This window comes from Sebastes umbrosus, chromosome 5 (genome assembly GCF_015220745.1).
Source record: "Sebastes umbrosus isolate fSebUmb1 chromosome 5, fSebUmb1.pri, whole genome shotgun sequence".
Taxonomy (NCBI): domain Eukaryota; kingdom Metazoa; phylum Chordata; class Actinopteri; order Perciformes; family Sebastidae; genus Sebastes; species Sebastes umbrosus.
Genome location: NC_051273.1, coordinates 21,892,820 through 21,908,142, shown reverse-complemented (window position 1 = coordinate 21,908,142; position 15,323 = coordinate 21,892,820). Strand labels below are relative to the sequence as shown.

At 40.4% G+C, this 15,323-nt stretch overlaps 2 protein-coding genes across 2 annotated transcripts; one reads left to right on the top strand and one right to left on the bottom strand.

Moving 5' to 3' along the window:
* Positions 1–1,107: 1,107 nt before the first annotated feature.
* Positions 1,108–6,587, bottom strand: fam78bb (family with sequence similarity 78 member Bb). Its single transcript, XM_037770813.1, has 2 exons — positions 5,119–6,587; positions 1,108–2,107 (listed from the first exon to the last, which is right to left on the bottom strand). The coding sequence occupies exons 1-2, from the start codon at positions 5,496–5,498 to the stop codon at positions 1,585–1,587; spliced, it is 903 nt and encodes a 300-aa protein (XP_037626741.1). The 5' UTR covers positions 5,499–6,587; the 3' UTR covers positions 1,108–1,584.
* A 2,936-nt stretch (positions 6,588–9,523) lies between these two features.
* On the top strand, positions 9,524–14,704 carry rex1bd (required for excision 1-B domain containing). The gene is made up of 5 exons (XM_037770814.1): positions 9,524–9,680; positions 12,014–12,096; positions 12,240–12,444; positions 14,051–14,139; positions 14,281–14,704. The coding sequence occupies exons 1-5, from the start codon at positions 9,678–9,680 to the stop codon at positions 14,351–14,353; spliced, it is 453 nt and encodes a 150-aa protein (XP_037626742.1). The 5' UTR covers positions 9,524–9,677; the 3' UTR covers positions 14,354–14,704.
* The last annotated feature ends 619 nt before the right edge of the window (positions 14,705–15,323 follow it).

Genomic DNA, 15,323 nt, shown 5'->3' with positions numbered 1-15,323 from the left:
CACATGAGATACAGTATATCGACCTGGTCTCACAGGAAGGCGTATAAATACCAAGACATTACACGGACATTCCGCGTGTCATGACTACGCATTTTAGCCTTTTTGTGTGTCATTCGTACGCCACGCAAACATCCACAGGTTCAGGCAAGAAAACCAATTAGTTAGGGTAAGGGAAAACGTCATGTTTGGGCTTAAAATCAGTAAGTAAACTAAGCAAAACACATACAGAAACAACTACGAAAAAAAAACATGACAAACATCAACAAAAAACCATGTGACAAATGTCACTAACTTACAAAACAAAGCAACGGTCCCGAACATGGGTCTCCTGGTTAAAGGTCCGGTGTATGTTGGGTCCATACACCTCCCCTCCCGCCCACCATAAGCGGTCGTTGTCGCATTTTTATACTACGTCACTAACTCTTACCGTAGCATTTGTACGCGGATGCGTTTACATTGCAGTCAGTTCAGGACACACAGTGTACAAAAGATACGCAGAAATCAAGAAAGGCGTACTTACTGCACGCTAAACGCCTTGTGCATTATTGAGGCATTTATACGCCTTTTTCGTGCGAAAGGGCCCGAATACATCGCCCACAGCTTGAGAACTATACCTTTACAAAGCCAATCAGAGCAGACTGGGCTTTTTCAGGAGGAGGTCTTAAAGAGACAGGCGCTAAAATGGAGCGTTTCCGACAGAGGGTGAATACAGGTATATCCAGTCAGACCGTATGAGAAGAATAATGTGTTCTTTGAACATTAAAGCATGTAAACATGTTCTAGTAGAAACTCAAAATACAGAAGTATGAGCCTGAAAATGAGCACGATATGTCCCCTTTAAATCCTCTTGTAAAACGTCCCTCCCTGTAACATAATCACTAATGAGGCTCCTTAATGTGTGTGTATGTGTGTGTGTTGGTGAGGCAGTCTGGTGTGACAAAGCAGCAAGCCTAGACCCAACCCTGGGTCTCCATTATAGAAAACACACAACCACAAACACACATGCCTGCACACCCACACTCACGTCATCTTTAAAAGCATCCAGTAACAGTTCAGTTGATATCATAGTTATCTCTGTCCGTAATGAATAAACACTATCGCCTTCCCTCGGTTTCACTGTTACACAGCACTTTACTGTACAGTACAGAGCAGGCCGGCATTATGTCATCATTAAGGCTGAAGAACCTTTTTAAACGGGGTCTGTGTTTTAGGCTTGACCGTTTTCTTTCTGGGCCTGAGTAGCTACAGTACAGGTTTGCGTTACATTCCAGCACTAATGGCGGATTTGTCAGAGTTAGCTTTTGCTCAGTTGTGCCGGGCTGGAGTGAAGGCCAGGCCACCCAACGGCTCAACAGCGCCAGAAGTGGAGAGACCAACATACTTTCTGGATCGTCAAAGGCAGCGGTGGGGAATTAAGGCAGTTGTCCCCTCGAGATTTTACACGCAAAAGACTGACTTGTGCCGTTGACACAAGTCTCAGCCTGCTTATAGATCTTTTTGTCTTTTTATCTGATTATCCTGTTCGCCGTTTCACTGCATAAGTGACCCACTATAACAGACGGCCAATCAGATGCTCTCAACGCTCTACTTGGATGGTATGACAACAAGCGGAGGCCCTCTCCTCGGCCTCCACATCAGAACCTGGGCGTCGTTGGCGTTGGGCCTCCCCATGGCGTTAGGAGGGATGGGCTCCATGCGGGTCAGCACCCGCGGCTGGTCCTGGTGCACCCGGCCCACCAGCCTGGCCCGGGAGCCCAGAGGCAGGGAGGGATCCACCGCGATGTCGACCCTCATCCTCCACTTGATGGTGTGGAGCAGGATCTTTTCCCTGGACGTGGTGTTGAGCGCCACCAGCCAGGTGGTGAAGCTCTGGTCTCTTTTGATGTTCGTCAGCAAGGGCGTGTTGGATTCGCTGACCGGCACGGCCCAGGTGACGCTGGGGTAAAAATTGTCATTCATGCTAACGATGAAGCGGGATGGCTTGGAGGTGGGGCCCACTATGGTGACGGTCTCCGTCGTGTTTCCATACCAGGGGTAGCTCACGCCGTCGGAGTCGCTGATGGCCCTCACCAGACCTTCTCGTAGCTGAGGCAGCTCCCAGCTCGACCTGGAAGGAGACAGACACTATGAGGCTGGAAACAGAGAGATTTCTGGGTAACTGTGTGCCTTTCATATGAAGGATACGCCTGGTGATATTCTATATTTTCATTACCATCAATAAATCCCATGAAAAGACCAAAACCAACAATGAATTGATCATAACAATTATTGTCTGTGTAGCCAAAGCATGATAGCTTACAGCACTTTTACATCACTGCAGCAACGTGAGAATAGTAGAAACAAGATCTTTAACTGCTTTTAAGTTGCTTTTTAAAGGCCCAATCTGTATTTTTTTCACCCATATAAGCTGCAGCACGATGAAACTCCACTACAGTTACAGTAAACATGTGATTAGGCATTAGGCAACCTAGGTATTTGATGAGTTGGGAGTGAGAACGTGTTGGTTTAGGCAACCAAACCAGTTAGGTTTAGGATTGGCTCTTTAAACTACGTCATCACACTGCCCAACCACTTTCTCTGAGCGTAGTTGTAGTTACTTGAAAGCCTTGTTCGTCTCATACAGACGCTAAAGGGTGCCTTGTGCATCGGTATCACGGGCATGACAAAGCATCGGTATTTTACGCCCTGGAATACATTATTCAAAAGTTGGACTCACTGATGATCAATAAGCATTTTGTGAGTTTCTCAACTGATCTCTCTCACATAGTGATGAAACTGTTGATTAACTGATTAGTCAGAAAACTATATAGCCTACAACTATTTTGTTAAGTCATTATCAATTATATTATTAATAATTTAGGTTATTTATCAGGCAAAACTACCAAACAGTCTATGTAAGGTTCCAGCTTCTCAAATGGGTGGATTTGCTGTTACTCTCTGTATCTCACTGTAAATGTAATACTTTTGGGGGTTTAGGACTGTATTTTTGCCAAATCAAGAAGATGTTATCTTAGGCTCTGGGACAGTTATTTCTACCAATTATGATTGATTGAAATGTTAAATTAACTGCTAAAGAAATTGATCATTAGTGTCAGCCAAAGAAACATTAATAAATGAGCTGCCAGTCAATTTGGAAGTGATAGAAGTCCCACTATTTTAAATTTTGGTGATGAGGTGACTCTTTGATTCACATTTGGATAAGGGATTGCTGGAAGGGCCGGCTCTAGGTGCTTAGGTGCCCTAGGCAAAAGTCTGTTTTTGTCCTAGCGCACCTGAAGGCTCGGACCTTTTCATTACGAAAAAATAAAATGTGAAAATACTAGATATCTGTGCCTGTTGACATCTGTACGTCTAACAACCTCACATCAGTACTCAGGCTGTTGTGATGTGCATGGCATGGTGTACCCCCCCAACCTCCAACCCCCACCCCGACAGCCAAAGTGTGACGTTCAAGTGCGACCGGGCAGATGAAAAAGAGCGAGAAGGAGAGTTACAGGGTGAAAAGTGTATTTCTTTCTTTATTTGTTCATTCGTTACCTCAATGCAGAAAATGAGGAAGGGTGCCCACTGGCATTTTTTAAAACAATTATTTTATAGAGAGCGACCAGCGCCCTCCAGAAAGTGGCACCCTATAGGCGACCGCTTATACTGTATATGGCCTATGCCTTAAACCAGCCCTGATCGCTGGCGTGTGTCTGAGGTTTGAAAAGTTGTGATTTTTTTTGTTTACAAGGAAAACAACAGAAGTATAATTTCAGAAAGGCTTTGAAATTTGTATCCAGACACGAGCTTGCAATGAGACTACACAACAGCCGCCTGCAAGTGGTTCAGTATGTCAGTGGATTATCGTCATCTCTTTGTTGTGCCAAACAGTTTTTTGTCATCTGGTGTCCCCCCTTCTTCCATCTATTTGCTGTGCTTGGCCACTCTAAACCCCCAATCTCTCACTTCCTAAACCCACCCACTCCCTAAACCCCAATCTCTCACCCCTAAACCCACCCACTCCCTAAACCCAGCAGGATTAAACACCCCCTCACATATGCCCTCCAGATTATACTGTATATATATGTGTGTATGTGTGTGTGTGATGGGGGTGTGGGGGAGGACATGTCTCCGTGGGCACAATTTGAGTGTGAGAGCATCAACTGTTGTTTAGCTCCTCTAATAGCAGCTTTTCTATTTAGGTGCCAGAGTCACAGGAACAGAATCTGTCGGTGGGCGTTTGAATGAAGGAGGCTGACGAGCACAGTTAACCTGCTGCGTGCACAAATGCTCCTCTAAATGCAAACTCAGTGTGATGGATTTGGACTTATATAGCGCTTTTCTAGTCTTCCGACCACTCAAAATGCTTTTACACTACATGTCAACATTCACCCATTCATACACCCATTCATACACCCATTCATACACTGATGGCAGAGGCTGCTAAGGTGCCAACTTTGCCAATCAGGATCTAATCTAAATACTCATTCACACAACGATGGCTATGCCTTCGGGATTTGTCAAAACACAACACTCGTGTCCCGTGTGAAACTAAAAGTAATGTTGACTTATTTTGTTGCGTCATTTTAGTCACGTGACTTGTCAGTATCGTCAGTCTTGAAGTTAACGTCAACCATGACCGTTTCCTAAACCTAACTAAGCGGTTGTGTTGCCTGAACCTTACTTCCTGTGAAATGGAAGTTTATTTTGAAAGGACGCTATGCATGTAACGAGCGTATATTGACACACCGTCCCTGCTCTGTCCAAAAGTAACACAAGAGGGGTACCCTGTGAGTTGGTCTCCGATGCCGAGGGGTACTGACAGAGTGGCGGTATTTGACGAGTTGGGAGTGAGAAGGTGTTGCAATTTGGGGTTAAGGGTCTTACTCAAGGACACATCGACATGTGACCTGGAGCAGCCGGGGATCGAACCACCGACCTTCTGATTGGTGGACAACCTGCTCTACCCTCTGAGCCACAGCTGCCCAGTGTGATACACAGTGTACAGTACAAGCACGCACAGACGCACGCACGCTGCATGCACACTCCTTTTTTTTTTTTGCATCTGAACTGAAAACACGTCACACAAGGAGTTGTAAATGGGGACACACACAGGTGGAGGTGTGTGAAACTCACATGCCGACGTCTCCATAGGTGTTGTAGAACTCCATCTGCGTGCACGCCTGGATCCAGCCCACCACCCAGGTGTCGTTGCGCGGGATGGGAGGCATCACGATGCGCGCCGAGGCTTTGAAGTAGGGCGTCTTGTAGCGGAGCACTATGGGCGAGTTCTCCTCGATGACGGTCGGACAGTGGTCGATGGTGGCCGACAGGTCGTACACCACCACGTTCTCCCGCTTGATGCGCGACTTGTTGCAGGCGATGCTCTGGATGCAGCCCATGGCGCTGCAGGTGACGGTGATGGTGAGCAGCAGCCAGGTGAGCCTGCTGGGTCTGGGGAGGAGCAGCACTGCTGACTGGGACTCGACCAGGATCACCACTATGAGGCCGTGCATATGAGACTGTGGAGGCAAAAGGTGGGTGCTATACCACACTGTAGGCCCAAAATCAGAATCACAATAAGGCTTCAAGTGAGGTCCATGCAGGATCCAGCTTCAATTCAATGCACCACCCTCCTTGTAGATGTATGGTGCACATCCAGGGGCTATAACCCTATAACCTCTCTTGCAAAGGTGGATGCTACCACACTGTAGGCCCAGAATCAGAATCACAATAAGGCTGGGGTTCAATGCAACACCCTCCTTGCTGCTGATGTATGGTGCACATCCAGGGGCTGCAGCTATAACCCTATAACCTCTCTGGAGGCTGCAGAAAAAACACCCTGCTGGGGATTTAATAAAGTATCACATGAATTTTTGGATATATATCCTCTCTCCACTCAAACAGTCTGGATCCGTGCACCTTCCTCTCCTCAAGGATCCGACCCGGTCCTGCTCGAACCCCTGCAAGTAACCTTTGATCCTCCTCTTCTTTCCCCGAGCTGTCATGTCACAACAGGCGTCGGGGGACCGGTAGAGGGACCCCGGCTTGTTGATGCGGCACTGGGCATGAGATGCTGCTGCTGCTTCTGCTGCTGCTGCTGCTGATGCCTTTAACTGTGCCGGTGCTGGCCGTCATGCCTGTCCACTCGACGGGAGGGAAACCCGGTGCAACCAACCGAACCCGGTAGCATCTGTGACCGGAGAAAAACACAAAAAAAACAGCTTCCTCTTGCAGAGTTTAGACGACACTAGGCGGGTCGATCCTGATCAAACCGAGGGAGTAAATGCACCGCAAATAAACCGACTGTCAACATATTCTACAGACGAGATGCAAACAATAACATTATGGCTTAAAAAAAACCATCAGATAGTCATAGTAACCGTGCATGGAGAGCCGCTGCTGCTCAGCATCCTCATGTGATGGAGATGGAGATGGAGCTGCTCGGCTGAGTGTCGCTGTCCAGCCTGCGTGGTGCTGAAGCTGCTGAATGGACCAATGAGATGCGGAGGGAGGCTGGAGGCGGAGGAGTGCCTGTACTGTCTGCACAGTATAGTACACTGTAAACAATTGCTGTTAATTTACAGCAGGATTTCAACAGGATTAACCTGTTATTGCTTAAAAACAGTGCTTTACTGTTAACACAAAAGAAAACCTGTTAAAGGTCCCATATTGTAAAACGTGCGATTTTCATGTCTTTCATATAATAAAGCAGGTTTAAGTGATATATAAATACTGTGAAAGTATCAAAACGCTTAATCCACAGTTGAACACACACAGCCCGTATTCAGAAACTGTGCGTTTGAAACCCGCCGTTGGGATTTCTGTACATTTGTGATGTCACAAATGTACAATATTTGGATTATTTCACAGTTTTAAACGTAAACATTCTAAATGCTTCCCAGTTTATTTCCTGTTGCAGTGTATGTAAATAACATCAACTGACAGGAAGTAAACATGGACCCAAGCTGTTTCCTAGCAACACAGTTCCGTTGAAATGCGCTAAAACGGAGCGTTTCAGACAGAGCGTGAATACAGGTATATTCAGGCAGAATGAGGAAAATAATATGTTGTTTGAACGTTGAAGCATGTAAACATGTTATAGTAGAAACCCAAAATACAAGTATGAACCTGAAGATGAGCATGATATGTCCCCTTTAAATTACGCTCATTGGCCGTTTTTTAACTGTTCTATAATGCATTCTTAAAAAACAGCACTTTACTGCTGATCAACTGTCTAAAGTATCATCAGTAACAGTTTCATGCTGTATTTCTTGAATTCTTGGACCTGATCTGCACATGTTAGGCTTGTACATTGTACATGATTGTAAAATCAGTGAATTAGCTCTGTTCTTCACTCACATGTTGTTCTGGTTTGCATTCTGTGCTTGTAGCTATAGACAGACATTTTTGGGAAAAGTGTCAACAAGTCTATTATAGCCTTTTTCCTAACAAGTGCCTTTAATTGTATTTAGTGTGACTATTCCTATGTCTATAACCTGCTAAGTCTATTCATATAGGCAAAAAATAATGTTTATTAAAATGTATGTAAAAAATACAACCTAAATAGTGCATTAAAACAAATCAGTAAGATGATGTAAAAGAAAGGTGAAAAACAGCTATATAATGTATCTTTAAACAGTAAATTAACTGTAAAATACTGTGAAATTAATAAATAAAAAAAACAGTTCAAACTGTATTTTTCATTAACAGTACAAAGCTGTAAATTTCAGCAACAGTATAATAATGTTAATTTTACAGTAACATAAAGGCAACCCTGCTGCCAGTTCTTTACTGGTATTTTACTGGGAAATTCTTAACAGTGTAGCTTTTGCGACCTCTTTTCCTCCATATTGGAATAATGCTTTCTATAATCGCATAAACACACAACAGCAGACAGACGAGGCCCAGATAAAATAAAAGCCCCCAAGTGGACTGGACTGGGATTCTGTTTAATGGGGCTGCAGGATGAGAAGCAACAGGTTTAGTCTTTGCTGTATCCCAGAGGAAAGATTTTTATGATTATTTTTAGCACAAATGTTGTGCTTTTTAAAGCACCACCACGTATATTATTGTGAATGCATTTTAATAATGTAATTGAATAGAAAGAGGTGGAGTGTTTCTGATTGTGTAGAGAAGCATTTGATTGGTTGGTAGCAGACAGCTGCAAGAGGCAGTTTGACCCCTTTCAAAATAAAACCTTCATAGTCTTGCCAAAACAAGCTCACCACATAGGTTCATTAGCAGCTGTTGTCCCAGTGCATGATGTCATTGTAGCTGTTGAAATAAAAAAACAATTCTGGGCATTTTAAAAGTTCATATTGAAAAACAAAAGCTTCAGAAACTGAAAGCTCCAAAAGGATCTGGTGGTGAGATTGTTTTGTTCATTCTCGTCTGTAAATACAAGATAGCTTCTATTGGTGTATTGTGTTTTTATGTGAATGTGTTCCTTAATGTGGTTTAATGTGTCCTGTCCTGATGTGATATGTTATTTTAATGTACTCTTTTAATAGCAGTTTTTGCACATGCGAACCAAAGACAAATGTCTGCCTTTTGTATGCAAAAAGCACAATTAAGTATTTTCTATTCTATTCTATTTGCAGGTTTTAGTTAGACTGATGACCTATAACTGGCCTAATTATTGCACCTAACTTGCCCTTAGTGACATGTTAGGAAAATAAAAATAAATTGTTAAGTGTTAACAATCTACTTTTTTTGGACTGTACTTTGACTGTCAACTACCAGAATGAACCAGAATGAACAACATGCTGCTGAAAGCTCAGGTTTTTGATGCAGGATTAACAGAATATAATTGCTTTATGATTTTGTCTTGATGCTTTTATATTTTGTCAGACTAATTGTCAGTTTGTATACCCTGTTCCTAAATAAACAACATTTCATTTCAGCTTTTTTTTAATGGTTGGAATGATAAATAAATCTTTTGTACTTTTTTAAAATGTTCAATTGCATATATTTATTGAAGCATCAGATAAGTAATTTCACTTTACTATTAAACATACAATATATTCACTGCTATTTGACTTATTGGAAGAAATATACCATCTTGTTTAGACCTTTACTCTCCTCCTTATAATTTGCAGGTTTCTACAACAAACTCTGATCCTCCACAAGATGCAAAAATAACATTTGCAGGAGCTACAAGCATTTATAAAAGTTGGATCTATAAACATACAGACTTCTTGTTTAGATTTGTTTTATTATGCCCCTACACTCTTTATGTACATTGTAAATAGGCATACAGGTTCTGTAATGGCCTGTATTATGCTTTTATACTCTCAAGCTGCTCTGGGTTAAAAACTGTCCCAGCTGCAGGAAGAGCTTAAAGTTCAGCATCATTTCACAATAAGATGTTTTTACAAATGTAGCAAGTGAACATCAAGTTTAAACAAATATAAATAATGTTTAAACTATATTTATAAAACAATACAGTATTGTTTCTTGTCGATAGAGGCGACAGCAGGAACTGTGCAAGTCTGTTGTTGTATGATGACTTTTATTTTGAAAGCAAGCGCTATACACTGCGCAGTAACGTCATTTCCGGGAGGCAGGGCACTCACAGACATGCTGCTGATTCACACAGAAGTGAAACAATAACCTCCTTTATTTATTAAATATAAACATGTCACTGTGATAAACTGTGGAAACTCAGCGACAGTACTTTCTGGCAGGTCATCATGGTGAGTATCTGATATCTTATACTACAGTTAAATGTCTGAGAGCCTTTAAACTAATACTTCCACATGTGCTAAGCTAATGAAAGCTAATGAAAGCTAAAGGTAACTCAGCTGCTAGTGGAGCTGAAGTTGTAGCTTTAGTGCTGTTAGGATCAGGTTTAATGAGTTGATTGTTATTGTAGCTGAAGCAGATGAGCCATGTAATTCAATAAGTCTTTATTTGTCATGTTATTTTCTCTTGATGAACACTAATTATAGCCAGTCAAGTCTAGTACAATGTAACATTCAATATTATATCAATAATATAGTATGTTCATTAAGTATTAAGCCCATTGCTCTTCTTCTTTGAGGTATTTGTTTATTTTGTCTTATCTTTTATTTTATTTGTTAGATAAGTGAAATACATGAAATGTCATGTCTCTCTTTCTTTGAAATTCTGACTAAACATTTCATTGTATAATTTAATTATTAATATTGTTAGTGTGTCTGTATGTGTATATATGTCTATATGTAAAATTCAATAAAAATATTGTTTAAAAAAAAAGAAGAAAAGAATTTAGCCCACAATATGTAAAAAATCACAGGTTATGAGAGCTGTGACTGGAAAAAGTGCCTACTCATCCTGATTGCCTACTCAGTGCTGAGACTGAGTGCCTACTCAGTTTCAGCCATAATTAATTCATAATAATATTTGCAAAGGTGTAACTACATATAGTTTAACTAATTCCTCAAACCCACACTGTCTTTGGTCTTTTGGTTTTTGCACCCTCATCTTGGTGTCACTTTAAACTTGATTATTTTATAAGCATGGAAGACTATTTACATGTCCTGTTACTGAACAACACTGCTAATTCCTATTAGTATTACTAGATTTAATGAACTGATTGTTACACTTAACTTTACTGTAGCTAAAGCAGATTGGGCCATGTAATAAGCCTTTATTTGTCATATGTAATTTCCTCTTGATGATCACTAATCACAGCCAATCAACTCTATTACAATGTAACATTCAATATTATATCAATAATTTAGTATTTTCATTAAGTATTCAGCCCATTATATGTCAAAAATCTCAGGTTATTAGAGCTCTGACTGGAAAAGGTGTCTACTTAGTCTGTTCAAAGGCCAAAACATAATGAATAAATAAATTCAGAATAATATAAATGCAAATATTTGCAAAGCTTTGGTTGTTGCACCCTCATCTTGGTGTGAGCTACAGAGTCACTTTAAACTACATTATTTTATTAGCATGGAAGATTTTAAAAACAGCATTAAGGACTATGTTACCACTGAATGTACACGTCCTGTTCCTGAACAACACTGCTAAATCATTGTTTGATGTAATTTGCTGTTTGTTTTAAGTCTGTTACTTGTTTCTGTTGCAGCTAGTGTAGCTGTAGTTAGTGCCATTAGTATCAGGGTTAATGAGCTGATTGTTATTGTAGCTAAAGCAGATGGGCCATGTAACAAGCCTTTATTCGTTATATGTTATTTCCTCTTGATGAACACTAATTACAGCCTGTCAAGTCTAGTACAATGTAACATTCAATATTATATCAATAATCTGGTATTTTCATTAAGAATTTAGCCATAATATGTAAATATTATGGCTACAATAATACATGTAAATAGATAAAGGCCTATTTACATGTCCTGTTACTGAAGACACTGCTAATTGATTGTTTGATGTAATTTAGTTTGTTACTTGTTTCTGTTATGTGAAATGTCTTTTTCTTTTTTTTTTTTACCTATGACTACCCCGAAAAATAGATATTAAATCTCAATAGGAATATCTTCGTAAAATAAAGGTTAAATAAGAAAAAATAAATTAATTAAACTATATTTTTCAAATGCACGGTATTTCTAATTGATTTAAGTGATGACGACAGTAATAATAATAATAATAATAATAATAATAATAATAATAATTAGGGCTGTCCCGAATACCATTTTTTGGGCTTCGAAGCTTTGGTGAGAAATATGTGAAGGTATTGGAAGCTTCGGGACAGCGCTGCTGCCACACTACTTCACACACAGGCACCTCTACACACAGCAAACAACGATATCCGTCTGAGAATAACTAATAGTAATTCATGTTGAATATGAATAATGAATAATGTTGTTGGGTTATTCCTTATTTCATGGGCTATTTTGGGATTTATACATTATTAATACATACTTATATAAAAACAACAACAACAACAACAAAAAAACAAAGCAATCAAAATTAGCTCTTAAATAATAATAATATATGAATAGTTATCCAGCTTGGATGAATTATTATTCTGTTATTTCTGAATGATATGTGTTAACTTTCTGTGATTTCCTCCCTGTAGATCCTTACAGACTTTAAAGCCCTGATCCAGAGGTTTTATCACCTTCAGTCTGAGCGGGTAGAGACGTATCAGCTCTTTGACGAGTACGTTTGTATCTAGTATTTAAGTTACTGCATATAACTATACGCAATCGCATTTCCTCCAGTCTCCGGGGATCATTGTCCTTTATTTCAGAAATCTAAATTGTACGCCTCATTCATCTCAGTATTGTTTTACTGCCTTCCAGAGGACATGAGGCCTACTTGAGGACAGGACCCCATTATGACTTCGACCACTACAAGCAGCTGGTCCATGAGATAACACAGGCCTTCTGCGGCATCTCCAAGGAAGTGCTGGAGATCAAGGAGAGGCTGCACAACGAGTTTGACAGGCCGGCACTTTCTGAGCACATTGAAAAGCTGCAGAGCAAAGAGAAGCAGAAACTTGAACTAGTACGTAAACACACGCTGTATGTTTCCTTATGTTATATTAAATCCAGAAAAACAGCAGCGTACAAGACAAGGGGAAATTTATATAATGATATGTGTATACTATGTTGTGGGATAGTGGACTAAATGTGGTACTCCGACATCTTTATTTTTCAACAACGTGCACTTGTTGTCCTACATATAGAAGGTGATATAATCAGCAGATTTTTAGATCCACACCAATGATAAATACACACAAACATCTTAGTACAGAAAAGAGACATGCAAATGCTTGTGAGGCAATTAACAGATATTAAAATAAGATACTGGACAGAAGTAATAATAAAGACCAAATAATTCATTAAAAAGGAGTTCATAAATAAGCTGCAACGATTACTCGTCAACTATTGAATTAATCGCCAACTTTTTTGATAATCGGTTTGAGTCATTTTTTTAAGAAACAAAAAGTCAAAATTCTCTGATTCCAGCTTCTTAAATGTGAATATTTCCTGGTTTCTTTACTCCTCTGACAGTAAACAACCACGTCGTACTAGCCTGTTGCAAAAGAGGTTAAATAACGCTCCAAACTTATGCTAAAATTTGGCAAGGAAACACTGGCATGGCCATTTTCAAAGGGGTCCCTTGACCTCTGACCTCAAGATATGTGAATGAAAATGGGTTCTATGGGTACCCACGAGTCTCCCTTTTACAGACATGCCCACTTTATGATAATCACATGCAGTTTGGGGCAAGTCATAGTCAAGTCAGCACACTGACACACTGACAGCTGTTGTTACCTGTTGGGCTGCAGTTTGCCATGTTATGATTTGAGCATATACAGTACCTGTGAGGGTTTCTGGACAATACTTGTCATTGTTTTGTGTTAACTGATTTCCAATAATAAATATATACATACATTTGCATAAAGAAAGCATATTTTCCCACTCCCATGTTGATAAGAGTAAATTCTTGACAAATCTCCCTTTAAGGTACATTTTGAATAGTTAAAAATGTGTCATTAATTTGGGATTAATCTTGATTAAATATTTGAATCGATTGACAGCCCTAAATGTTAGACCTCTATTTCAAGCTCTCTTTTTGTTTCATGTTTGATACAATTCCACTGTTTCACCACAAGGAGGCAGACTTCTTAAGCAAAACATTTCATAATCTCTCTTTCGGTTAAAGTACCAGTTTCACCTCCATCATGCTAAGGACGCAACGATTCTTATTATGCTGGCAGCTCAAGTCATAGATGTTTTAATTATAAATGGAGGAGAACTCCATGATGCTTCTGATTGGATTATTTGGGGGTTCTGTTTCAAGTCAGTGACACGAGAGCTGCAGTGTGTCTGTGATGCTCATCGTGATTGGACAGTTTGGTGTTAAAATGTTCCGCCTCGGTGCTTCCCACATTCTTGAACAGTCCACATCTCGTACATCTGGCGTTCAGAAAGTGATGTGTAGCACTTTTGTATCACTTTTTTTTTTTAATAATATCAACTCAACTGCCTTTCTGCCAGTACTGTCATAAAGCTCCTATTATCTCAGAGTTCATCCTCTGTCTCCCCCTCCGTCCTCCTCTGATGAATGGTTCGCATAAATCTTATCTGATGTGCCTTCTCAACAGACAGCCAAGCTGCAGCTGGCCAGGCAGCGGGCCCAGGATCACCCGGAGGACGAAGGCTGTCCAGAGCAGATTCAGGAGATCAAGCACGAGTAAGAGCAGCTATCACCACCCCTCTGCTTACTGCGTTCTGACCCAGCCACTCACTCACTACAGACTATCCTTTGGTTGTAAAAGAAACTGTCATTCATAAATGTTTTTTTCTTTTACACAACAACTACTGTGTTTTCCAGGATCATCAAGAACAAAGAGGCTCTGAGTGAGATCATGCAGGACTTTAAGTACGACTCTGAGGAGTGTGATTGACAGGCGGCTCCCAGGAGGCGTCCAGCCGCCCTCCCGCATCACCAGATGGCGGAGCTGACTGATCGGCTCTGCTGCAACTTCCATCTTTGGACTCCTCAGCCCGCATTTATCGATCGCCCCTCTGGCTCCACCCTGCTCGCTGCTGCTGCAGTCTCACTCCACCCAGGGGACTTTTCACATCATTCTGGCTCTGTGTGTTTCTATCTGTGGTCATGTGTTCGTGTTAATGCATGCATCAGCAAAACAACAACATGTAAATAGTCTAAAGGTTAAATAATTCCTGGAGGTTCCATCCCACCATCTTTGTTTACTTGATGAATTGTATTTTTAAATAAAAAAAAGAGAACTTTTGACTGTTTTATACATCACACAGAGTATTTCAGAGGCACTATTGGTGCATTAAATGAATATAACTTAGACAAAAACATTCTTTAAATATGCAGTTATAAAAATATAAACAGTATGAAAATGGTCTACTCAGACACAGGACAGTATATACATGTTACAGATAGTGAGGCCTTATTTCATGGGGATTCAATATAGGGCTGCGACTAACCATTATTTTCATTGTCGATTAATCTGTTGATTATTTTTCTGGATTAATCGATAAATTGTTTGGTCTATAAAATGTCCATCATTGTTTCCCAAAGCCCAAGCTGACGTCCTCAAATGTCTTGTTTTGTCCACAACTCAAAGTTATTCAGTTTACTGTCATAGAGGAGTAAAGAAACCACAAAATATTCACATTTAAGAAGCTGGAATCAGAATTTTGACTTTTTTCTAAAGAAATTTCTCAAACCAATTAAAGATTATCAACGTAGTTGGAGATTAATTTAATAGCTGACAACTAATCGATTAATCGTTGCAGCTCTGGCTTCAATTACTGACAACCAACACTTGCTGCAGTTTAGGAATATAAGGAATTTAACCATATGAATGGTTCAATACAACATTTTAGATGATGTCTGAT

Coding starts and splice junctions, on each gene's coding strand:
- rex1bd (XM_037770814.1), top strand. Junction 12,445..14,050: donor AGAAGCAGAAACTTGAACTA/GTACGTAAACAC, acceptor CCTTCTCAACAG/ACAGCCAAGCTGCAGCTGGC. Junction 14,140..14,280: donor ATTCAGGAGATCAAGCACGA/GTAAGAGCAGCT, acceptor TGTGTTTTCCAG/GATCATCAAGAACAAAGAGG.
- fam78bb (XM_037770813.1), bottom strand. CDS start 5,498: ATGCACGGCCTCATAGTGGTGATCCTGGTCGAGTCCCAGTCAGCAGTG. Junction 2,108..5,118: donor ACCTATGGAGACGTCGGCAT/GTGAGTTTCACA, acceptor GTCTCCTTCCAG/GTCGAGCTGGGAGCTGCCTC.